Genomic DNA, 26,702 nt, shown 5'->3' with positions numbered 1-26,702 from the left:
CACCACCCGCTAGTCTTCCTCTCTTGACGAATATTGTGCAGTCGAAGAAAAATGAAACAACTCGCGTAGCACGGGTTAGGTGTTCGAGCTTCCTTCTCCAAGTGGGCGTGGTTCTCTCGTCCCGACTAGAAGCTGGTGTCTTAGCCCCATGTTCTCATCGACACCAATCGTTCCTGGAACGTCTGCTTGGAAGTCGCCCCCAAACGGCGTCGGTGAGCCGCCCGAAATCGGCAAAAAAAAAAAAGAAAAGAAAAGGCAGCATCTAAACGACATGCTGCGTTCTTCGCCATTTACCATGGCCGTCTTTTTCAAGCGAAGACACGCAGCCATGCCGTGGTCGGCGACTTGCTGTAATTTATGACGGAAGTTTCCGCCCTTTCCAGCTGAGGTCTGCCCTTCTTTTTCGAGGTCTATCGCATTGTTGCGTTCGGCGTCGAGGGTGCATGACATGGTTGAGGTTATGGCAGGTGTGGTTATGGTATAGCGAAAAAATCTAAATATACCGACAATGATGAGTGGGCGCGCAGTTGTCGAACTGACGAAGACATCGAAGGCCATTTCCGTTACAATAGCCACCCAAAAGAAACGAAAAGCACTGTAAACTTGGAATGCATTCACTGCGATAAGAGACTGTGTGGACAAGGAAACCAACTTTTGAGCTTCTCTCGGTATCTCAAGGTAATGTGCGAATTATCCCTAATCCAACGTATTATTTCTTTAACTTAAATCAATGATAAAAGGAATGTTTTGTAGCTGCAAATTCACCGTTAGTTATTATAAGTAGAAGGGAGGGCAATCTTTCCAATAATTTGTCACGGCGTTTGTTCTATACAGCACAACCCCCTCGTCAGGATTATCGAAAGTAGCGCAATGTCAAAAGTCAAGCACGCTTTACTTTTTCGTAACTAAGCGTCTGTGCATATGGCAACGTTTTCTTCTGTCCGCCTTTTGTGATAAGTCCCACGTCAGAAGTCAATTTGATAAAAGAATGTTATGGTACTACAACTTCCATATATACGTAAGTGGTCGATCTACTTTTTTTTGTAACAGAGACGTAACACTGAAGAAACATTAGATTGCTTGTGATTTTGTCGTCCGATTCGATTTCAAATCACAGGAAACACCAAGAAATTATAACTTGCTTGTCATGAGGAAACACTATTTGACAGTCACAGATATGTGCGACGTTTCACTGCAGACCTTCGGGGGTTCGCATCCAGCAGTGCCAAGGACACAAGGATTACAGCGGGAATTAGGTCAAATGTCACCATATCAAAACAAATTATAAAAATAAAATTTGAAGAGTTGAAACTGACCAATTATACTGCCGTTATTAGGTCACCCTTACAAAAATGCATGTAGGGTTTCTATAGAAATTCGAAAGCGTTGTGTCAATACACGCTGTTGAAAGTCTGTCGATAATCGGCAACATCTTGGATGATGCAGTGTTGACCTCTTGTTAAGCGCTTATGAAATAGTGGCCCATGTGTTTCTTAAGAGCGCTTTTGGAATTCGCGCAACTGAAATTCTGTTGATTTCAGGCTCAAATGCTTCAGAAACTCTGCAAGTGACGCTTTTTGATTTTCTGCTACCTTTCCACTCCTGAACAACAGAAAATAGTACACGACCATCGGTTTGCCAGGAGGTGATTTTCATTAATGCAAAAGTAGCATCTCCTAGCTGCGATAAGTCACCACATTCTATGTTCTGCCCGACCAATCAACAATCCTGTCTGATCAGTGCTGGTTAATGATAAGCATAGTGAGGCATAAAAGAACAAAACAGATCTTGATCTTTTAAGCCCCATTATACTTACTCACTCATTAACCTACACTAAACTGACTAAATTGTTGATTGGTCGAGCAGAACATAGAATGTGTTGACTGACCGCAGCAAGGATATGTGCTGTGCTACTTTTGCATTAATGTAAACCACCTCGTGCCTGCTCCTGGCTAACCGTTGATCACGCAGCATTTTCTGTTAATCCGCAGCGGAAAGGGAACACAGAATAAAAAATGCGCGTTAATGAGAAAGAAAAAATATGCATCTTTGGTGAACCCATAACATGAGCTGGGTTGTTTATTTGCTTTATTTCAATTCATGTGCAAGGTATGACGCCAGGCTGTTCTTTGCGTAAAACGCTGATACGTCCGGGAACTCCTCGCATGTGATGCTGAAATAAAAAATATAAATCATAATTAAGTTGCGGTATATACTAACCTAAAAATAGAGCAAAGGCATTTGTGCGCTGCTCCACGTCATAGCTCAAGAAATTTCTTGTCTAAAATGAGTTGTCACTGTCTTTCACTGCTTAGACGGCATCGACCGCCGCCTCCACAGCTCGGCAGCACTACCACATCGTTCATTTCTCCCTGATAAACAATATATGCTGCCGTCAAAGATCCTATTGTGAATATAAATAGCAAAGCGCAGGTCACAAGCATTACTACACAGAAAACTTGAAGCAAAATTACCAGCTATAGGCACTAAAATGAGTGGAAACAAAAACAAACACTGCAAAAATGGCGGAGCTGCACAGATTCAATAATCCACAATGTGTGACAGAGGCATATTATGATCTCGATAATGTGCCCGTCTCAGCGCGAGTAGCGTATCGAAAGAGTACAGCACTGTGCCGAACAATCCGTCAAAAACGGTCACCGGTTAAAAAAAAAGAAAGAAAATGTCGCTACCCCAACTGGCGTTCCGTCGGCCCCAACGTCCGCGTAGAGACAAGCCTCGTTCTCTCTCTCTCTCCCCATCCTTTTTTTTCCGACGAGGCTGGTTTGCCTGCTAGAAATATTTACATGCGTGCTTCACCTTGTAGCACACACTGTACAAGACTGGCACAAACACGAGTAGGAAAAAGTAAAACACTCACCAAAGTGCAGACGCTCCATCCGCCCGCGCCGGCTTTTCGCCTAGAATCCAAAACGCCTGCGAGTGTTGAACTTCTTAAACATGTCCTCCTTGCGCAGAAGCTGCCGCCCAAGAGCGGATTCCTCCGAAGACTTAAATGCGTACGTTCGCGCTCCAATTTGAACAAAACGATCTTCGTGATAATCACCAGCGAAAAACCTACATACGGTGCTTCGCTCACAGTGCAAGATGCGACCACGGTGGCGGGAAAACGCGAACTGAACTGACACATCGCCGCACTCAGCGTACCCGCGTCTGCGTGCAAAGAAAACGGGGCGCAGAACAGCTTCGGTGAAAAGGGGGAGCCGCCGCCCCCGCTGCGCGACTCCAGCTATGCTGCAGCCAAGGTCATCTCCGTGAAGACAAACCACGGAGAAGGCAGAGAGCACAGACCCAGCGGGAGCAACCCCTCGCCCCGCCCTTTTTTTCCCCCCAGTCCCCCCAACCGACAGGAAGTAAACCTCGACCCCTCCGGACATGCTGGCGCCGTTCGCGGGCACAGGGGGAGCAAGGCAGTGGCCGAATGCTTCTTTGAAAAGAAGAGTCGCCGATAGAAGACGCGTGCATCCTGTTTTTTTTTCTTTTTATTTTTCTTTTTATTTCATACGCGAATGTTTTTGCTATGCGTGTTAACTCTATAGTATGCGTGGGATCAATCCGTGATTATTAGAACCCCTCAATGTTTAAAGTGACTTTATTTTATCATGGTGTCCACTTTAAGAAAGGAAGGAAAAGAAAAAAATAACAGTAAAATTCTCCAAAGACATACAGCGGTGGAGGATTCCAATACAGACTGCACCTCATTTTGCGGCAAAAGCTACGGGCAAAAATACCTAAACTTGGGCAGAATGTCAGATCCTGAAGCATATATATAGTGAACTTTGCAACTGGTTTAAAAAAGCTCTGTCCTGCCCTACATGGTAGGTTCAATCTAGGATCCTGTTTGTTAGTATGATGACTCACTGAACTTGTTTTATGATAAATATAAAATATGTCCTACCACTAAAGTTACCTTCTGCGACATACAGAAGCTGATCCATTACGGATTCTGATTGACATTCAACGATGTATTTGTATTATTAGTGGAGGCTTTGCCATCATGAAGTTTTTAGGGCATATTTTCACTGTGTTGTGAAGCTTGAGTTAAGTGTGCACCGTTAATATGTACTTTTATATAACATGAACGAGCACGCAACTGCATGCTGCTCTTATATTTCCCTTTGCAGAATGGGGCCAATAGTTGATTACAAGTGAGACCAAAAATTCATAACGAAATTGTCACATCATGTTCTTATCATTGGTGCCTAAAACTACTTAAAAACATGGGTCAGCATGAACAGTACACGCTATTTGTTCGTGAACGTTGAAAACTGACAACAAAAAGCACATAGAAAAAATAGCACAAAAAGTCTATTGGGTAGAACACAATGAAAATTCTGTTGGCCCTGTAAAGATTGCACTCAGCTGGGGTTGAATGTCTATCGAAATTCAATAAATTCAAAAGGTGGTCAATAGTCCAACAATAGAGTTTCAGAACTCATTTTTGTAAGGGCAGCCTGCTATGAATCAGTAGCCGCGCTGGCAAATGTTCAATTTTTGTACTTTACAAGTAAGCCTCATCATAATGTTGTTTAAAATTTATGTCGTCATTCTGGCGTGCCACCGCACAGGACTTGTGCTATGACGTTTCATAGTTAGTGATCTAAAAAAAAAACTTTTTTTTTCTTTTTTTTTTGAGGTCGAGCGACCGACTTCAAACTCGCAGTTTGAGTTTGAGGTGAGGTTGAGTGAGGTCGGTGGTGGCATCAGAAAAATTGAGGTGAGGTCACCTGGTCAAACCACAACCTCAAAGCGTGAGGTTGAGGTTGAGTGAGGTCAGAAAATTTTTATTGAGGTTGAGGTGAGGTTGCACTTTTTGAGGTCAAATGCCCACCTCTGGCTATGAGAACACCTCCGCCCTGCCTTTCCTCTCTATCAAATCTGTAAAAATGAAATTGGTTAGCTGAGTCAAGGATTTCGCTGTCTCTGATGTTCCCACGCAGCCATGTTTCAGTCAACACAACAATATCAGCGGAGCATGAATCGATAAGAGAGGAAAGTTCTGTGCGCTTTTTGACAATGCTTCTAATGTTAGTGAATACGACCGACGCATGCGTCGATTGTTGCGTGTGGCCACATCCCCTCTGGATTCCCTAATCAGATGGTACTTCGATTGTTAGTGCAGGGCCTGGCGGTGTCGAATTATTAATCTGAAGTTGCGGACTGGTAGAGACGACTTCGTAAATGTTGTCAGCAACAGGATCATACATGTAGCATTTGTTGGAAATGAAAAGCTTGTTGTACCTGAGTCGGTAACGCGGGGATGCTGGCTGTAGCTTAGCGAAGCCGGTTAGTTTTTTCCGAGCAAGACGAGTGGCTGGTGAAAAGTCTTCTGTCGCACTACTATTCTTTTCTTTTAGTTTTCTTTCTTTAGTTTCTTTAGTTTTATAACTAGCGAATTTAACTATGACAGGACGACAGCGCGAGAGTGAATACTGACCTAATCTATGAGCTCGGTCGATATCAGTCGATGACAAATGGGGATCAACACAGGTTGCCAGCAACTTTGAAACTTTGTCTTCAGTTTCCGCCCACGTTTCTATGCCGTCTGGTATTCCATGCAGGGTCATGTTATCGCGCCGGCTCCTGTCTTCAAGCTCATCGATACGAGAGCCTGCAACAACTGGTTTTGTTTGCGAAGTTCGTCGATAGAACGGGTCTAGTCCTGTTTATGGCTTTCAAGCGTTTGCAACCTGGTTTCCACAGCTTCTAGCCTGCTGCCTATATTTGCAAGTGAGGCTTCAATGTTGTGTTGCCCAAGCCGCATTTCATCCATGCCCTTCTTTATTACCTCGTTACTAGCCTGAACTGTGGTAGTCTGAAATTGCAGATCGCGAAGTAGGCGTAGAATTTCGAGGTTGTGATCCGTTTGCGTTAATGCTGCTTCAGTGGCGGCTCTGTCGTCTGTCTCGTCTTGCTCAGTCGAACGTGTGGGGTCAGACTTTATTTTGAGCGGTATGAGAGCGGGTTTCGGGACCGGGAGGACCAGGATTTTCCTCCACATCTTCCGCCCGCAACAAAAGTACACCATTGTGAAAACACTCGTTTGCAATGCATACTGAAACCCGTGGGCACGGGAACAGCAGTAAAAAACGATTATCGCTCCTTTTTGCGTACAAGGAAATGCAATTACACACCTGAAGCATAAAGAAAGGTGGTTTGTCAGCCGATGCGTACGCCATGCTGCACCCGTGCCCACTGGAGGAGGAGGAGGTAAACTTTATTAAAGAAGAGGTCGTAGGCGCGGGGTGGGCTGACGTTCCCGTCCCCGCGGTGGGCTCCTCTTCTAGGCTGGACGCCAGGTGGCCGACCGACGATGTCGTTTGGCGACCTTTCGCCCGCTTCGTGACTCGGAGTTGAACCTCCGGGCCGGAGCTGAGCAGCGCGGCCTCCCACTGAGATTGGGTAGAGAGCTGCAGACTCTGTGATGGCTTGTCTTGATTACATGAGTATAGTATGTGTGGTGTGTCTGCCTTTTGATGTCCACAGAGCGAACAGACAGGGCTGAACTGCTCTGGGAACCATATGGAGTACATGTACGGATTAACGAAAGTGTCTGTTTGAAGCTGCCGACAGGTGACTTGTGTTTTACTTAGAGATAGATGTGGTTCTGGGAAGATTTGTCTTTCTTTCTTGAAGTGGGCAGTAATTTCTTTGTAGGTTGTCATCCTCTCCTTGGCCGACCTGAGCTCAGGGCAGCGCACCTCCCGGTTAATTACGAATCCTCGGGAAAATTGGTGCGCTGCCTCGTTCCCAGGATGGTCCGAATGAGCAGGGACCCAGAACAATGTGATAAGGCGGGTATGCGAGATTTTTTGTAAGATTTAATGGCTGCGGAGTGGGCCCTTCCGTTTACAAAGTGTCGAATTGCGGTTTTAGAGTCGCTAAGGATGTATTTGGCAGTGGTGGAGGTAATGGCTAAAGCTATGGCAGCCTCTTCGGCCCCCTCCGGAAATTTTGTTTTATTGATTGTCGCCGATGCGAGGGGAGAACCTCGATGATCGACAACTGCCAGGGAAAAGGCATCTCTGTCCGCATGTTCTGCCACGTCCACGTGGGCCGTGTCTTTCTGTGCTGAAAATCTTTCGTGTAATTTTTGTGCCCTAGCCCTTCTTCTGTCTATATCGTATTCAGGATGCATGTTTTTAAGCAGAAGACGGACTATTAATTGCTCGCGCACGTGTCTTGGAATCGGCAAAGTGTGGGCACGGGTTCCTTCATATTGTATTCCTAATTTTTTTTAGGATGAAACGTCCCGTTTCAGTGCTTGATAGTCGTTCGTATTGTGCGGTGAGGTGTGCTTCCATCATTTCCGATAAGGTGTTATGAACTCCTAACTTTAGTAGTGTTTCATTTGGGGTACGACGAGGGAGGTTAAGCGCAATTTTATAGCACTGCCTAATTAGAGAATCCAGGTCGTCTCCTGCTCTAACTGTGAGGGTGACGTATGGTGTAGAGTAGATAACTCTGCTAAGAACGAAGGCTTTATACTAGTTTCCTGGTCTCAGCTTCTTTAACTCCTCCACGCCTATTCGCGATTCGTCTGAGGAGGAGGGAAATTTGGTTGACGGCGTTTTTCAGTTTCTTAATTAGTGTGTCGTTTTGTTTGGTTTGACTGTATGAGCATTCCCAAGATTCTTAGTGTTTCCACTTCTTGGATGGCTGCACCTTCCGCGTAGATTTTGATCGCAGGCGCTTTATTCTTTCTTTGACGCTTTGGGTGTAGAATGAGTAATTCAGATTTCTGGGGGGAACACGCGAGTCCCGCGGCTTGCGCCTTCTCTACGACTACGTCTACCGCTTGTTGTAGCGTATCTTTTATCGTGCCAATACTCCCCTTGGTGGTCCAAAGGGTGATATCGTCCACGTACAAAGAGTATTCTAGGTCTGGGATTCTTGCGAGTTCGTGTGTCATTTTGATTAGGGTTATATTGAATAAAAAGGGGGAGAGGACCGATCCAAGCGGAGTTCCTCTATCTCCTAAAGTGAAGGTGTCGGATTTGATAGTGCCAATTTGAATTTTAGCCGTCCTATCGGAGAGAAAGTCCTTGATGTAGTTAAACGTTCTTGCGCCTACATTCAGCAGTGAAAGAGATTCTAGGATTGCTTTGTGTTTAACTTTATCAAATGCTTTGGTTAAATCTAGGGCTAGGATTGCCCTGGTACTCTTTTCTTGCTCATGAGATAGGACTTAGTTTGCCAGTCTTAGCATCGTATCCTGTGTTGATAAATGTGGTCTAAATCCGACAATAGTGTTTGGATATAAATTCTCGTTTTGCATGTGGGACTGGAGTCTGTCTAGTATGACGTGCTCTATCAGTTTTCCTATGCAAAAAGTAAGCAAAATAGGTCTGAGGTTTTCGAGCGCGAGCTTTTTGCCAGGTTTTGGGATGAATTTCACCATGACATGTTTCCAAGACGCTGGGAGTTTTCCCTCCCTCCAACACTCGTTCGCAAAGTCCGCGAGGGCTGTGATAGAAGCGTCGTCTAGATTTCTGAGTGTCTTATTGTTAATGCCATCCTCTCCTGGGGCGGATGTTGTACGTACCTTAAAGAGGGCTACTCTTATTTCCGCCATTGTTATGTCAGCATCCAGGATGGAGTTAGGCTGTCCTTTATAATGGGGCAGGGACTTCGTCTCACGGGTTGTGCAGAAGTATTTCTGCTGTAGCGTGTCTATAATATCTTGATCCGTGCCTGGGTCTATGTTTAAAATTTTGGTGATTTCCTTTTGAGTGGTAGCTTTGTTGCATTCCGTATCAAGGAGATGCCGCAGAAGATTCCACGTCTCCCTCGTGCCTAGATTGCCATTCACATTTTCACAGATATGGTTCCATTGCTGTCTCGCTAGTTCTGCGGTGTAGTGTTGAATTTCTTTCGCGAGTGTGACGATCCTGTTTCTAAGCTTTTTGTTATATTTTTGCTTAATCCGTCTTTTTTCTAAGCTCTGCCTTGCCTCCCACATGTGTGTAAGTCGGCTGTTAACCGTATTTACGCCTAAGTCATGTACTAGTTCCTTAGTGGCCTTTCCCATATCCGATAGGAGGGTCTGTGTCCAGTGTTCTGTCTATTATTGGTTTGTTATTTTGGTCGCGGATAGTCCTATGTTTGTCCCAGTCGGTGATTTTGTTTTTTCTATGTTGGGGTTTGAGATTGGCAATGGTGATTTTAGACATTATGATATAATGGTCACTTCCCAGATTTTGTCTGGTGTTGCTCCAGCTTAAGTCTGGGAAATTTTTGTCTATCGTGAGGTCCGGGCACGTGTCCCTGGTCACGCTGTTGCCTATCCTAGTAGGTTGCATGGCGTCCGTGTATTGGGTGAGCCCTCTTTGCTGGATAAAATCCATTAGGGCCGTTCCTTTCCTGGATATGGTTGCGTGTCCCCATTGCACGTGTTGAGCGTTGAAGTCGCCCACAATTAGGGTTGGGTTTTGGCCTGCGATTTGGAGGGTTTTGAGTATAGCGGCTTTCGCTGCTCCAGCCGGTGCCCTGGGGTGGCTGTATGCGTTTAGTAGGAACAGAGAAGAGGAGTTTCTTCTGCTAGGCAGAATTTCAATTAATATACACTCGAGCTCTACGTTTTCAATCTCGTGGTTAACCACGGTAAGATTTATATGTACCAACGTAGTGGTTAAAGGCTGTTCTTTGATGTGACATGGCAGAACCGCCCGGTACCCTGGCAGTTTTAGTCGAGACATTCTGGGTTCTTGAATCGCTATAACGTCAGGTTTTTCGGATTGCGATTGAATGTGTAACTGCAGGTTTGTTTTTTTGTTGCGCACAGACCTGCAGTTCCACTGCCAAATTGTTACGGTTTTAGGATTGGGCATTTTGCTGGGATAGATCGATTGGCGCCCCTTGAGCTGAAGGGGGAAGCCGGTGTAAAATTTCCTGTAAAACGGTGTCAATTGCTCCGAACTTGTGATTTACATCCTGTACGTGCTGTTCGAGTCTTTGTGTTAAATTATCAACTCTTTTGGTTAGACTATCGAGTTTCTGGCTTGCTCCTCCACTATTTGTTTGAGTTTTGGGACTCTATCCTCCACTGAGGTATTTCTTACGTCAGCTGCTACTGCTCGTTTTTTGCGAGATGTTTCTTCATTGCTAACTACGCTTACTGGGGTTTCGACTGAGGTGGGCACAGTAGTTTCCATTTATGTCGCTTCCCGCAATGGGAGTGGTGTCGGAGGTGGGTCCTTAGATATGGCGGGTGCTTTTAGTTTGCTATTTTCCTCCTACAAGTGTTTGATCCGATCCGTGAGAATTTGAATGTGGTGGAGTGCCTGATCTAGTTTAGGCTGTAATGTCTGCAGCTCCATCCCCTTCCCATGAGAGGCCACTCCTGCCCAGCTCACCTGTTTCGGCCCGGGGCTCTGAGTCCGGCTGCTAGTGCTGGCGCCTCCTCCATTGCTGCTGCTTCCGTTTCGTCCGCCGCTGCTGCTCCGTCCGCTACGGCTGCTGCTGCGTCCGCTGTCCAAGGACAGGAAGGAGCTCGAGCGGTCCTTCCTTTCGGTAGATGTTGGGTCGTCACATGTCCGTGATTGGGGTTTTGATTGGTGCTCCGACATTTTCGTTTGGTGTCGTTGAAATCGCTTCTTGCAGCTGTTATCGCCTGTGCGGTGCCCTCCTCCGCAGATAATGCAGAAGACCGGGTCGCAGACTTCTTTCAGGTGTTGGTTGCCGCAGTACGGGAACCGTTGTTGCGGTGGCTCCGGACATACGTCTCTTCTGTGGCCGACTCTTCTGCAGTTTGTGCACGCCTCTACTTTAGGAATGAAGGAGTAAACTGGGTACAAGACTCCGAAGTAGAGGATGCTATCTGGGAGTTCGTACGCGTCGAAGTGAAGCAGGAGGGACTTTGATGTTCTTCCCATGGTGTGTGCTTGAACAATGTCAGGGTTTCTTTTTCGGAATTCGGCCATCATTTCTTGGTGCGTTTCGCCATCGTAAGCCCTATAGATAATGCCCTGCAGGGCCCTGTCCGGAGGGGCGATGTACGACGTCATAACAATGTCTTTGCCTTCTATTTTGATTTGCTTGACTGCGACGTAGCGTAGCGCATTTGCCTGCACCGGTGTCGATATGATGATCACATTTTTTGCAGAGTTGGTTCTAGATTGGTCGTTTTCGGCCGCGGACGCGGTGACGCCGCTCGCTGTTGCGATCGCTTGTCTGATAGATTTCTCAGTGTAGCGCGTGATGTCTACGCCACCCGTTGGTCTGTAAATGATTTTATAGTCCTTCTCCGGGAGTCGGGGTAGCGGTTTCTTGGGATTTAGCGGAGGGAGAGGTTTCGCCTTCGGTTTCTCGGACTGCTCATTTTTCTTCTGAGGTGTTAATGACTCAGCTTTGGGGTTCTTGGTACGGTAAGAAACAATTGTCTTCCAATCTGGTGTTTCGAATTCGGCTGGGGAAGCGTTCGTCCCAACTACGGCGTATTCCATGACTACCGCCGTGGCGTTCGCGCCGCACTAGGCCTGGCGTTCGGGTAAGCAAGGGCGCCGGAGCGACGCTGGATTTAGACAGTCGGAGCTCGGTCTCCCGAGCTTCGATTTGCGTAAATAAGGTCTTGAAAGGTGCCTTGTACACTCACGGTTCTTGTCCGTGTGTCGGAGTCGAAGTATCCGGGTGTTGTCCCTTGTAGCAGGTGCTCGAAACGCGGAGCCCACACGAAGCACATGCGCCTCCGTTGGCCCCCAGGAGGACTTTCCTGCCCACTGGAGCGGCTCCGATGCTGCCGGTCATTTATAGCTGATGCTGATGCGGCCATTCCCCTTTGTATCGGGGGATCACAAAGTTCTGTATCAGGCCAGGAGAAACGAGTTGAAAAAATTGAGGAGTGAGAGAATATTCTATGTAAATGTCCAGTCATATAGTCCGAAGAAGTAAAAAAGAGAGAGAAAGAAGAAATTTAACAGGCTTCTTTGTTGCGCTACCAGTCCTCGAGGCGGCGCTTTGTCGTCTCCACTGCCCTCATGATTACCCTAGTCTCTTCGGGTGGTGACGTCGACTGTAGACCGAGTGCTGTCAAAAGCGCCTCCGTTGGTGTTGTCGCTGTTGTAGTGGGGGCGGGTCGCAGTTCTGGGCACTCGATCACTACATGTTGGATGGTCTCGTCGGCCGCGCCGCACCTGGGGCACCGGGTATCCAAGCCCTCGACATCAACGGTAGCGCCCCTGGCGGGTCTCCGACGGCTTCCGCCCCTTTTGTAGCGTTTGCACGCTGCCAAAGTTGACAGGCCTCAGTGCGAAGGTCCCCAATGACGGTGCCGCGCTGGACAACACCGTACGACAGGAACGAAAACAGGACCTGAAGCATGAAGAAAGGTGGTTTGTCAGCCGATGCGTACGCCATGCTGCACCTGTGCCCACTCATGAACGGGTCTAGCGTCCCGCCTGACGTCAGAAGAAAATATAAATAAGTAAACAATAATTCTTGTACAGAAATATTTAGTACAAATCAGTTATATAGATTGAGTGCAAGCAGTAGGTAATTAAGTAATTATTTTTAAATTGGGCAGCCCTGGGGTAGCCTGAAATCCAACTTCATCCAGAACAATCCAAGGCCTAAATGTTGTTGTGTGCGGAAGCTGGCGGACCGAAGTTTGAGTTAGTTGAGCGATCAAATTGCAGCAAGATATTTGCAGTCAGTTCATGGTATGCACGGAGCCGCCCTGGATGAAGTATGGGCCGTAGGAAGGAATACCTCAACCCAGGAAGCGCCTCCTCCATCCCATACTCAACGAAAACGTTTCTGCAGAGGTCAGCCTGGCGCGCACAGGAATCCCGTGCTCTGCAGCAGGACACTGACGCAACGCAAGCTCGCAGTAGCGCCGTTGCCGGATTAGGCCATGCGGCGGCTTCGATTCCAATTGCACAAAGTGACGTGCCGTGGGCGCACCTGCCAGCGCAGACACATGATACCGAGAACAATGGAGGCTGAATGCTGAATCGGTGGCGGCGTCAACATCAAGTGCAGACCCACAGAATCCCATCGACGCAGGAAACGTGTCACAAGTTGTGCAGGAAGACTGTGCCTTTTATGCTGATAATTTGCTGGCATTAACAGTCAACAATTTGTTTTGGAGTTTGGACTTCCGTGGAAGCGAGTCGAAGCCCTCCAAAGGCTAATAATGCACGTGCTAGCTCGGCACGACATACCTGCGACAAAGTATCGCTTCAAAAAGAGTGTCGGGGCTGAAATTAAAGCTGCCCGTTTTCACTTTTACAGTGGGGACTGTATGAGGCTTCTTGCCGAGAGGAATGCAGTACAAGAAACTGTTCTGTGTGCGGGCGTCAATACCCTGGCCAGACGATGCTTCAGGATGGGCACTTTTTTTTAACACTGCCCATTGCCAAGTTACTTTCTTATCTGCTATGCGAAAATGATGTTGCCACTCCACTCTGTGAGAGGCTTAATTTTATACAGCAGAGTTTGTCTGTCGACAGTGACAAAATGAAAGATATAACAGATGGTTCCCTTTACAGAGACCTTAAGCACAAATTAGAGTTCAAATATGACCTCACCCTAACTATTAACACTGACGGAAGTCCAGTCTTCAAGTCGTCGAAATTTTCTGTGTGGCCAGTTCAGTTAACAGTAAACGAACTACCGACGAACATTCGGCAGAAAAATGTCCTTGTATCTGATTTGTGGTACGGCAAGAAACATCCAGACATGACTCTTCTATTAGGTGCATTTGTGCAACAAATGGATCATTTGTCCACTGACAGCATCAAATGGATGGCTGGCAACAAAGCTGTGCACTCAAAGGTAGTTTATTTTTTCAGTTTAATATAAATTGCTTAAGCAGTAGAGCTTCAGAACATTATTTGTTAATGCTGCATTAGGTTAGAGTGTATAGAACTGTAATTTGTGGAGCACATTGCTGGGCTCAGCAATGTGCTCCACAGTCGGTATGGAATCTGATGTGCTTGTAGCCAAAGACAGCAGAGAATGGCACACACAACTGCTGATAGTTGAGTGCAGTTGTATGTGTGGTGTTTTACCCCCTTCCTTCCCACACTTTGATAGAGTGGGATGCCCCCCCCCCCCCCCCCCATGACAAAATCCTGCCAACATTCATGCTATTTGTGTAGTGTTTGGTACCGTTACCAAATGATACATGTTGTGCTCAATCATATTGCTGTAGAATAAAGGCAGTGTACAGTATTGACAGGATTGCAGCAAATGTACTAAATAAAAGATATATGTTTGTTAAATAGTGTCTGGATGTTGTTAGCATTAGTTGTATATTTGCTAGTTTGTGATATTTAGCACTGAAATAAATGTGCTTGTTTACACAGGTGTACTGTTTCAGCTGCTGTGCTGATGCACCTGCACGGGCGGCCATGCAGCACTTGACCCAATTCAACGGGTACTACGGCTGTGGATGGTGTTTGCACCCTGGGTCTTCCGTGGATGGTTAGTGATGATAATAACAGAATTAAAAGTTCAGTCTGCATTTTTGTAAAATGCATTAAAACATATTTTCTTTTTTAAGTACCTTTTCTATAAACATGCTAGTGTTCAGTGTATTTGGCCTTGTCACTTCTCAGCTCAGGGGCACTTCTAGAAGCGTATGTTATTTGTAGTACCAATATCATGTTTCAAGATGATTTCACATTGTCAGCTTTTAAAAATGCATTCTAAAAGTATATTCTTACGAATGCAGGTGTCAGTAAATGTGTCAATATTTAGAGGCCCTGAACTGTATGTAAAATTTGTAAAGTTCTAAATTTATCTGCTTTTCCTCTTTTCCAACTATGCCAAACAGGAACCGTCAAGTACCTAGAGAACAGTGTTGTGCCTGACAGGACTGCAGAAGGCACGAAGAGCATGATGATTGAGGCTGCTGAAACTGGACAATCTGTACAGGGTGTAAAAGGTGTAACACCCTTAATTAATCTTTCATACTTTAATATCATCTGGGGCTTTACCCCAGATTATATGCACTGTGTGCTCCTAGGTGTTTCACGGCAGATAACTGAGAACTGGCTTTCTGATGTAGGGCAGCAGCACTACATTGCGGCACCACAAACAGTGGCAGCCATAGATGAGCGCTTGTGAACTATAAAACCACATAGTTGTGTGCCACGTCTTCCACGCTCAATTTCATTGAGGAAATATTGGAAAGCTTCGGAGTGGCAACAGTGGCTTTTGTATTTTGCATTGCCATGTTTAGAAGGCATCCTTCTACAGCAATACCTTAAACACTTTACATTACTTGTGAAGGGTATTCCCTTCTTCTACAGGACACAGTGACCATAAATGACATAGCTGGGAGCACAGATTGCTTAGTAAAGTTTGTCGTTGACATGCAGTTTCTCTACGGAGAAAAACACATGACCTTCAATGTGCATCAGTTATTGCACATCCCTCAGAGTGCTGTGCACCAATGACCACTTTGGGCACTATCTTCTTTGCATCTTAGTCAAACATTGGCCAACTTAAGCAGCTAGTTACATCAGCAAAAGGTGCACCGCTGCAGATTGTGGAGCGCCTCATGATGGCCAGCAATTTCAGGAGCCTGAAAGCCTTAACTAGCCCCCGGACCTTGAAATTTTTGACAAAAGCTGGCCCATCAAATAGTAAAGGTGCTTTACTTCTCAGCAGGCCTCGAGCTGTGTCTGACCAGCTGCTTCACCTTGTTCGAGACAAAGTTGGTAACATCATAAGTGGCGCTGTTGGGGAACATGACCGAGTTATTGTGTCTCCAGATCTTGTGTTCCACAGTGAGCAATACTCAAGGCCGAACAAGACAGACAGCACAGCCTTAGACTTAGTTGGGAACATGCCTAAAAATAAAGCACATTGTTTCCTTCAAGGACACGACAGGTAATTCAAGGATTTTTGTAGCTTCAAACAAAATCTTGTCACGTTGTACATTCAGTACAGAGCACATTTTGAGATCTGACGATGCTAATGCCCAGCAACTAGTGGAGGTTTTTACTAATTTTGCCCCATGTAACTATATAAAATTCAATGGAAAGAGTTTTTTTGTAAGAATTTTTTTTGAAAATGCTCTCTGTCGGTTGCTAACAAGATAATAAGCGTACCTGTTTTCTTTCACATTTTGTTCTGTGCCAGAAATGATTTCACCCCAAAAAATTGCTTGCAGTTTGTGTTTTTGACCACCTGCAGTTCATTTTTGGGTCCTTAGCTAGGATAATGTAGGTGTGTAAAATCATAGCCTATAAGCCGATTTGAATTATGGCCTAATAGCAACCAGAAATACATTGACGTCTAACAATGCACAGCTAGTGCTACTGTAATAGCTCCTTTTGCTGATGTAAATTTTCATCTCTAGAAAAACATTGTATTTTGCTTACGGTTTAATACTCAAGAATGAAATGGATATATGGAACATCATTAGTGGAGGGCTCCAAATTAACTTTCACCTGTAGTGCTCTTCAACATGCATTCACTGTGCTTTTCTTTTCACCTCCATGGAACCCATGTCCACAGGCTGAGCAGTTCAGGGATCTAAAGTGCTACTGCATTGGGAAGTGCAGCCCATTTGCCATTGGATTGGATCCTGGCTGTAACAAATTCAATTTGGTGAAAGAAAAATGTAGGAACAGCTGCATATTTGGGCATTTTTGTTAGTGCATTACCACCAGGCGGTGTAAATTAATCTCAAACTGTATTCTATCAAATGTTTCTAGTTTTTTGTGCACTTTTTCCTCTCAGTTCGTTTCACTTTAGCCACATATATCATGCTATGCCAACAGTGTTTTTAAATGTTAAGTTTATTTACATGCAATGATTTTTTTTAAATTCATGCACTACCATTTGTGTGTAAGGAGCACGACGATAAATGCCTTTCTGTGTGATCTGGTATGCTCTATTCATGGAATAGTAGTGCGCTTTTTCACACTCTGGTGCAATATAGTTTACTTGTTCAGTCTTTTTCAATTTTAAATGTTGGCTTTTTAAAAATAACTTTCAGAGGTCAAGTTTCTAAAGGTTAACAGTAGAATCCTCCCAAGTACTCTATATGACTGACAGCTATATGTTCTGAAGGTTGCTAATAAGCCACTGTTGCCACTTTGCTGAGTTGCTACTTTACGAACAATTATTGTTTGTTTTGGTGCGTCTTGTTCTTGTTCAGTTCGATTGTTATGACTTTGTGCTTTTCATGTTTGTCATTATATAGATATAATGAATGGTATATAGTGTATCAAAACATTTTTAGAAGAAATAACAATGATATTTTCAGTGTACGTGAAATTTAGCTATTGTAAATTCATGAACATTTCTGCTATCAGTTTCTGAGTGCCTCTCAAATGAACAATAAATTATCTGAATGTGCATTGTGTGTCAAGCTTGCCATTTCCACATTACCTAAGCCCAGCTTCAGCTGGGCTTCCGAAGATAACTTGTTTCCAGTGTACTGCATAGCTGTGTGTACAATATAAATTCTGATATGTACATTTCCAAACTTGATTGTCTTTTACTCTGCCACAACCCTTCCAGAATGGATCAGTACATACGATTGAAAAGCAGTAGGTCCTTAGCTAGAAAGAGCAGATCCAAACTCCAAGAATGAATTGTTGAACAAGTTAATTCATTGCTTGTTTTATTTACACAAACATGACATCCACTCGCAAAGTGCAATTATATCTGTCTTGTGCTGTCATGCAGACACTGTCTTTTCCTTAACGAAATTCAGACTAGTTTACAATGCTATGACCAACAGTTGTAGTTGAAAGCCAGTAGATTATAAAATGTGACCAGTCCAAACACACTCACTGGGTGCACTGCTGGATCCAGTTCTAGCCAATAGAATCCAGCAGATTAACTACTGGTTCCATCAGTAATTCCCAGCGGGAAACCATTACCTGCTGGAACCAGCAGAGAAAACCAGAGAGACCCTGCTGGAACCAGTGTAACCAGCAAGCTGCCCGCTGGGACCAGCAGAAAAACCAGCAAGCATCCTGCTGGCATCAGCACAGCCAGCAGATTGCCTGCTGGGACGAGTAAGCATCCTGCTGGTACCAGCAGCAAGCCAGCAGGCAGCCTGCTGGGACCAGCAGAAACCCAGTAAGCACACTGCTGGAACCAACACAGCCAGCAGTAAACCAGCAGATTATCTGCTGGTTCCAGCAGAACCAGCAAGAAACCAGCAGAAAATTTTCACCTTGGAAGGAAATTGTTTTAGACATATATCCAATATGCATCTTCAGAGTGCAGGTGCCCCAACAGTAACACTGAGCACACATAGGGTGGCAGAACTGCTTTCTAACGTGGTCAATCAGCCCATGTAGACAGAGGCAAGGGTCTTGCATGCACATCTTGCAGTTTTGATGGTCGCATTACTGTTGGTGGCACATTCGCACTGCTTCCATCAGTGTTCTTCAGTTGTGCTTTTCTGATTACCCTTTTCTATTTAGCTTTAGGGGCCTTCAGGACAGCAAGCACCTGCATCGCGCACTTCTAGTGGAGAATACGCTCAAAGTTTGCAATCGGACAGCAACTCCACGACTGATCTTGTAAGTGTACTTTTGTAAATGGTCTATATTTGGGTAGTTTGTAGGGAAATGTTTTCTTTTTCTTAAAGTTCAGAACGGATCTCATTGTGACTAAATCTCATCTTTTTCACAGCTGGTGTTGTCACAACAGCCAGCACCCACGAGGCATGCCCAGAGTAGCAGACATCTTGAAATTTCAGATTTAAGCTGACAAAGTGACTCTGCCAACGACCGTGTAATTATTTTCTTGGGAATTCTCGAAGGATGTTTGTAAACAGCTTATCCAAGTTTCAGTCTGAATTGTGGTTCTAAAGTTGAAGGCCTCGCCTTCAAAAAACGGGTCCGCGAGCCGTGGTCTCGCCCGACGAGTGACAAGTCTAGTCTCTTAAAAACACCGGTTTATTCCGGACAAACGAAAATGCAAAACAAAGAAACATAAAGCGCAACTGCGCTGAGAACAGGCTGTTCATGCGCGCGACAATAGAACACCAACGGAAGGCGGGAAGAATGTCAGGGAAGCTTTACCGCGGCGAAGCAAGACACACTGCGGAGCAAATAAAACGAGCAATAGGGCCAAAGCGCTAACGGCGGCACAAGAAACATTGCTCCTCGCGTAACAGCAACTCACACGAATACGCCTAGGCCGTTTCTGCAGGCAGTGCTTCCACCTTCGTGTCGGCGATCTTCTTTCAGTCGTCCGTGCACACCCTCCTGGCCCATGACGCTCGCCGGCTGCCCCGCGCCGACCTCTCCGCCGGGCCAAAAAAGCCCCGCGCCTTCCTTCCGACGCGCTTATCTACCCTCGTCTATCGTCGCTAACATCACGCCCCCCAAGATTATCTGCTTGCTCATGCGCACTCGCGCTGCCCGTGCAAACAATACAAATAGAAAGACGCGCGCGCAGTTGAAAACACTTAAAGGGGCTGCGGAGCCCCACAAAGTAAACAGCACGATTGCACTCATTCTGCTTTGTTGTAGGTGCCAAAACTGTGATGAAAACAGCATGTATGATTGCCTGTCTGCTTTCCTTTAGCTGTCTTCAGGACAACGAACACCTGTGTCGCATACATCTGGGGAAGAATGTGCGCAAAGTTCACTTTCGGACAGCAACTCTACGAGTGAAGAGGTTTGTAGTAGCAAACTTGGCCGAACTTCAGGCTTCAATTGCTGTGAGTCTAAACAACCTTGTTCCTTGCATGATTTGAACTGCAATGCCATTTTTCTGTTCTTTTGCTCCATATATGCCAGGTGCCTGCAGATGAGCAAACATTCATTGTGCATGCTAGCAAAGATCCACAAATTTCGGACATGAGCTGTGATAGTGACTCTACAAAAGGCATTGTAAGTATTCTTAAAAGTAGTTTTGTAAGATATCCATGTTGACTGCCTAGAACCATGCAGAAAAAAGCTGCAGAGGGCTGGGTATACCTCTATGAAAAACCATTACCAAATTACAGCTGCTGTTGTAAGGCTTATCCAATGCTTCTCAACAAGTAATGTGATACCCTAACAGGCAGCCTAGCAAATAACTTAAATTCTATTGTTGGTTTGGTTTGTGGGCTTTCATCATCATCATCATCATCATCATCCTCATCAGCAGCAGCAGCAGCAGCAGCAGCAGCCTGATTATACCCACTGCAGGGCGAAGGCCTCTTCCATATTTCTCCACTTAACCCGGTTCTGTGCTAGCTGCATCCACTTGACCCCTGCGAACTTCTTAATCTCATCCGCCCACCTAACTTTCTGCCGCCCCCTGCTACGCTTTCCTTCCCTTGGAATCCAGTTTGTTACCCTCAGCGACCATCGGTTACTCTCTCTTCGCACTACATGTCCTGCCCATGTCCATTTCTTCTTCTTAATTTCTACTAGAATGTCGGTAACTTGAGTTATTTCTCTGGCCCACTCTGCACGCTTTCTATCTCTTAATGTTACCCCTACCATTTTTCGTTCCATAGCCCTCTGGGTTGACCTCAACTTAAGTAGAACTCTCTTGGTCAGCCTCCACGTTTCAGCCCCATAGGTGAGTACAGGCAAGATGCAACTGTTGTATACTTTCCTCTTGAGCGATACCGGTAAGCTGCTAGTTATAATCTGCGAGTGCTTGCCAAATGCGCTCCATTTCAATCGTATTCTTCTTGTTATTTCCTTTTCGTGGTCCGGGTCTGCGGTTGCTACCTGTCCTAAGTAGACATATTCGCCTACTACTTAAAGTATTTCGCTACCTAATGTAAACTGCTGTTCCTTCCCGAAGCTGTTGAACATTACCTTAGTCTTCTGCATATTGATTTTCAAGCCTACCTTTCTACTTTTCTTGTCTAGGTCATCAATCATTATTTGCAGTTCATCCCCCGAGTTGCTTAGCAAGGCAATGTCATCAGCAAATCGCAGATTACTGAGGTATTCTCCATCTACCCTTATCCCTAACTGCTCCCATTCCAAGTCTCTGAATACTTCCTCTAAACAAGCTGTGAATAGTACTGGGGAGATTGTGTCTCCTTGCCTAACACCTCTCTTTATGGGAATTTTGTTACTTTCTTTATGCAGAACTATTGTTGCTCTGCAGCCGCTATATATATCTTCAAGCACTTTCACGTATGGCTCGTCTACCCCCTGATTTCGCAATGCCTGCATCACCGCCGAGGTTTCAACTGAGTCAAATGCTTTTTCGTAATCAATGAATGCTATGTATAAGGGCTGGTTATATTCCGAGCATTTTTATATCACCTGATTGATGGTATGGATATGATCAATAGTAGAGTACCGTTTCCGAAACCCTGCTTGATCCTTTGCTTGATTGCAGTCTAAGGTTGTCCTGATTCTATTAGCGATTACCTTAGTAAATACCTTATACGTAACAGACAGTAAGCTGATTGGTCTGTAATTTTTAAGGTCCTTAGAGTCCCCTTTCTTGTGAATGAGGATAATGTTTGCATTCTTCCATGGTTCCGGTACCGTCGATGACATCAGGCACTGCGTATACAGGGTGGCCAGGTTTTCTAGCACGATATCCCCCCCGTCCTTCAGCAAATCTGTAGTTATCTGATCCTCTCCCAGTTGATTTCCCCCTTTTCATAGTTTCTAGTGCTTTCTTGACCTCGTCCTTCGTCACTGGTGGAACGTCTGACTGTTTTTCCCTACCGCCAATCTCATTACGGTCCTGACTACTTTGGCTACTGTAGAGATCTGTATAGAACTCCGCGGCTTCTTTGACTATCTTTTCCATATTAGTGATGACGTTGCCCGCCTTGTCCCTTATCGCATGCATCTGGTTTTTGCCTATGCCCAATTTCTTCTTTACCGCTTTAAGGCTTGCCCCGTTCTTTACAGCATGCTCAATTTTCTCCATGTTATACTTCCTAATATCGGCCACCTTGCGCTTATTGATTAGCTTTGATATCTCGGCCAATTCGATCTGGTCTGTTGAATTGGAAGCTTTCATACTCTGGCGTTTCTTAATCAAATCTTTCGTCTCCTTAGACAGCTTACCGGTATCCTCTCTAACTATCCTACCGCCTACTTCTACCGCGCACTCAGTAATCATATCTCTGAAATTATTGTTCCTTGCCTCTAGAGTAATGTCGCCATCCTCAGTTAGAACTGAAAACCTATTCTGTAGCGAGATCCTGAACTCTTCTGCCCTCCCCCTCACCGCTAATTCGTTGATGGGTTTCTTTCTTACTAATCTGTTGCGTTCCTTCTTCAGATTTAGGCTAATTCGGGACCTCACCATCCTGTGGTCACTGCATCGCACTTTCCCGATTACCTCTACATCTTGCATAATGGCGGGGGTTGAACACATTATGAAGTCGATTTCATGTTTAGTCTCTCCGTTAGGACTTTTCCATGTCCATTTCCGGTTCTTCCGTTTGCTGAAGAAGGTATTCATGATTCGTAAGTTATTGCGCTCTGCAAACTCAACTAGTAACTCCCCCTGCTATTCCTAGAACCAATGCCATAGTCACCTACTTCCTTGTCTCCTGCCTGTTTTTTCCCTACCTTGGCATTGAAATCGCCCATTAGTACAGTATACTGCGTCTTTACTTTTCGCATTGCCGATTCTACATCTTCGTAGAAGCTTTCAACTGCCCGGTCATCATAACTACATGTAGGTGCATAGGCCTGTACAACCTTCAGTTTATACCGCTTATTAAGCCGAATTACGATGCCTGCAACCCTCTCATTAATACTATAGAATTCATCTATATTACCCACTATATACTTATTGACAAGGAAACCTACTCCTAGTTGTCGCCTCTCTGGTAAGCCTCGATAACACAGTACATGCCCATCTTTCAGTACAGTATATGCCTCATTCGGCCTCCTAACCTCACTAAGCCCTATGACATCCCATTTCATGCCCTCTAGTTCCTCTAACAGCACTGCTAAGCTAGCTTCACTAGCTAGGGTTCTAGCATTAAACGTTGCCAGGGTTAGTTTCCAATGGCGGCCTGTCCAGCGGAGCCAGACTTTCCCACAGCAACTCAGGCTACTAGGGCCGTAGTTGAGTGCTTTGGAAATTTCGGTCACCTGGGTTTCTTTAACGTGCACTTACATTGCACAGTAGAACACACATGTGCTCTGCTTTTTGCCCTGCGACCAAATGCGGTTCTGCGACCAAGATTTGGTCCTGCATCCTTGGGTTTAGCAGTCAAGCGCTATTACCACTGAGCTTGTACGATTACTAATCGTGAACCATGAAAGGAGAAATTTTAGTTTTCCAGCTGTGACTGGGTTCAGGTAATTAAATGCGTCAGTATATATATATAGCCCAACATCACTTTTTGCCTATCGAGAGTTGTCCTGTGCTCCAAAATATGTACATAAAAGACCTAATTTCTGCCCCTGCATTTGACAATGGGTGACCTGGAATGATGAATATTGGTAAAGAGGCTTTGCACACATTGGGCAGTCCATGCAGGGGTAACTGAACTCAATATAGTTACACTGCTGTTTAGAGATACAGTGAGGTGAAGCATCGAGTTTTGTTCATTTCATTTCGATGGAGGACCGAAAAGACAAAAACAATTCCTTTCTTTTGATCATGCCCTTACGTAACATAGCTAACATTTTGATTGGTTGTGTTTTCTTGAAAACAAAATATTGTCACTTGCCACGCATAGGCTTGAACATGATTTGCACTGCCCTGAAAGCACAAAGTGCAAAGTTCGTGCTGAAATTTTGCCCCCGCTATGTTTGAAGGTATTAAATTAGCTTCACTGTTATACAGTACAGTACATTATAATAAAAACTATCACTTTTCCAGGACTCATGCACTGTAGACGAGGGACTCGCTGAAAAGCTGAGGTTGCTGCTGATCAAAAACTTGACACATTAATTAATTTAAGAGAATCGTCCCATCGGTTGAAAGCACTGACCCGGTCGTAGCTGTCGAGCCAGTCATCAGCGTCGTCGCCGCGGAGACCGGCGAACATCTGCGGGTCGCGCTGACGGCTACTGACAGTCCAAGTGGCAACATAAAGACAGCCTGGGAAGACCCTTTGCATGTTTATTGGAAGAGGTAATCCAGGACCATACTGTTGTATTCAAGGGAGAATAGCTGCTAATGGCACTCAAGTTTTTGATCAGCAGCAACCTCAGCTTTACAGGCTTTTCAAACCTTATCAAAATGTTAAACTGTACTTTCAGTCGACCAATTTTGCCTGAGTCGCGCTACATGATTAGTCAGGCATTGCAAGACGAGCATGACTTTCATCTTCACTGCATACATTGCTTTTATTACATTGGCCTTCTGGATAGTAACTGTCAACCTTTTACATGTCCACATTGCACCAAAGTATGCAATGTGTCTAGCCTATCGGAGGCGTCATTCTTTGTAACTTGAGGCACGCTCTCAGTTGCAAAATATTTTTAAGTCCGGAGAGTTCTTAGATTTAACACAGCTGCTTCCGTTGACAGACACTCTCACGGACATATTGGATGGGGAAATTTACAGAACCTTTGCTGCGGCTACTGCTGACTGCGGCCATAGAGTGAGCATGACACTAAACACTGATGGTGCTCCAGTGTTTTTCTCTTCATCAACTGCCATCTGGCCTATCCAGCTAACTGTGAATGAACGTCCTCCCACAGTTAGAATGAAGAAGATTGTATTGGCAGCACTGTGGTTTGGGAAGTCGAAACCAAGAATGGATATATTTCAAAATGGTTTCGTTCACCAGATCAGTGATTTGTCAGTGCAGGGGTTCAAATTGCTGTACAAGGGTGTCACATAAGTTTTCAAAGTATTCTGTATATGTTGTGCTGTAGATTCAGTGGCTGGAGCCCCAATGCAGGGAACACTGCAGTTTATTAGTTATTATGGGTGCAACTGGCATTTGCATCCTGGGGAGCGACATGGGGGCTCTATCAAATACCCTACTAGAAAAAATGACACTCCAGAAAGGACAGAAATGCAGATGATTAAATATATGGAAGAAGTCCTTGAAACCGGGAGAGTAGTTAGAAGTGTTAAAACTGCATCACCTTTAATGAACATTGACCATTTTGACATAGTCGGGATTTGTACCAGACTATGTGCATTGTGTGAATCTGGGAGTTGGATGTCAGTTTCTAGAATATTGGCTTGAAGATACGAAGGAAGAGTTCTACATTTGGAACAAGCTAGCAGAGTTAGACAAAAACTTCTTGAAATAAGGCCGCCGAAGGATGTTGGTAGATTACCAAGGTCTATGAAAGAAAGTTTTGGAAAGCGAAGGAACTAGAGAGTTGTATTCTCTACTACAGCATGCCTGTCTTGGAGGACGTCTTGGATGCTCGTTACCTTCACCACTAGGTGCTTTTAGTTTAATCCTTGTACACGATGTTACAGAAGAAGATCTTCATCTCTGACATCGATGAAATTGATTTACTAGTGCTAGAATCTATGGTCAAGGCAGAACATTTGTACAGAAGTAGCATGACCTACAATGTCCATGAATTGGGTCATCTTGTGAAGAGCCTGCATCTGTGGGGGCCTTTATGGGCCTATTCTGCATTTCCTTTTGAATCTGGAAATGGGTATCTTAAAACTCGTATAAAGGCAGCTAATGGTATTATTCAGCAAATTTGTCGAGCTATGGCATTGCAAACTGCAGTGTCCAAACTTAGTGACCTCACAGACAATACAAAGGTCATGTAGTACTGCACCTCATTGCATAACCATAGCACTCAAAAGGCTGTAGCAGTTTGGGAGAGGGAGTGCGGTTCTTTGGAAGAGGAACGCCATTCATCGCACATGGTGGTACTCTGCGATATTCCAGACAATTTTCTTCCCAGGCTCTTCAGTATAAGCGCATGATCATGGACAAGTCAATTTTGACAACCTCTGCATATAGTGCCAACAAAATAACAACTCTTGTCAAACTTTCTGATCGAACTTATGGTAGGATAGAGAAGATTATCCATGATGGCTCAGCCTTCCTTAAATTGATACCACTAAAATGCTTGCCAGCCACCTATTTCCCAAGAGCTCGACAAAACAATTTTTATCAAGTATCAGAGGATCAGCAGTATGTACAGGTTTCGGTTAAGTTTCAAATACCTGCATATTCATGGCACCACAGTAGAAGTTTGCTGTGGCTGTCTCTAGTGCTCTCACTTTCTAAAGTAATGAAGTAAAGTCGCGGGATTTTGTATTATAGTCGAACCTAATAAAGGAGCTATGAGAATGGAAAACTAGATTGCAGCACAGATCTACGGCTTCCAATGCACATGCATGTTTTCCTCTCTGTCAGGCATGTAGGGACTGTAGCATGCCTACTTTTCTCTTTCGTTGAAAGTCCTGCCTCAGATCCTGACTTTAATGCGTTTTCTTTTTTTAACGATCCTTATTGCCTCTCAATTCTTCTGCCACAAAATTTAGTTAGGACAGGGGGCTGTAACAGGTAGCACCCAGCTGATCGACCACTTGTTCGGAGCAGGATGGCGTGTATTGAATACAGATCTGTTAGAGCGTCCACGATTAAGTAAAAAAACATAATGTTACTATAGTCTCCATTGAGCTGTATGGCATGAGAAACAGCTCATCATTCGAGGTTCAACTGCTCAGTAGACGCCATTATGACACAAATAAATGAATAAAGTGAATGGAATGGCAGACGGGCTTTACGAATCACATTTACAGGGGAGGGCGAAGCGGACAGCTGGTACTTCTGCATCAGATGCTGCTTCTCGGCATGTGGTAGGTGTGCGTATCTGCAAGTCGCTCAC

General features: G+C 45.0%; 1 protein-coding gene and 1 pseudogene across 1 annotated transcript; both read left to right on the top strand.

Annotated features, from left to right (window-relative positions):
- Positions 1–13,476: 13,476 nt before the first annotated feature.
- LOC146174583 (uncharacterized) lies at positions 13,477–15,123 on the top strand. Its single transcript, XM_084584977.1, has 3 exons — positions 13,477–13,794; positions 14,328–14,445; positions 14,798–15,123. Exons 1-3 carry the CDS (start codon positions 13,477–13,479, stop codon positions 15,088–15,090), a joined length of 729 nt encoding a protein of 242 aa, XP_084441103.1. The 3' UTR covers positions 15,091–15,123.
- Positions 15,124–19,802: 4,679 nt separating this feature from the next.
- On the top strand, positions 19,803–26,098 carry LOC146174582 (uncharacterized; annotated as a pseudogene).
- The last annotated feature ends 604 nt before the right edge of the window (positions 26,099–26,702 follow it).

The sequence above is a fragment of the Amblyomma maculatum genome, chromosome 11 (assembly GCF_055883805.1).
Source record: "Amblyomma maculatum isolate TAMU_Amacu chromosome 11, ASM5588380v1, whole genome shotgun sequence".
In the NCBI taxonomy this organism is placed as follows: domain Eukaryota; kingdom Metazoa; phylum Arthropoda; class Arachnida; order Ixodida; family Ixodidae; genus Amblyomma; species Amblyomma maculatum.
Note: the sequence above shows the minus strand (reverse complement) of the source record. Positions and strands in the feature narration are given on the sequence as shown.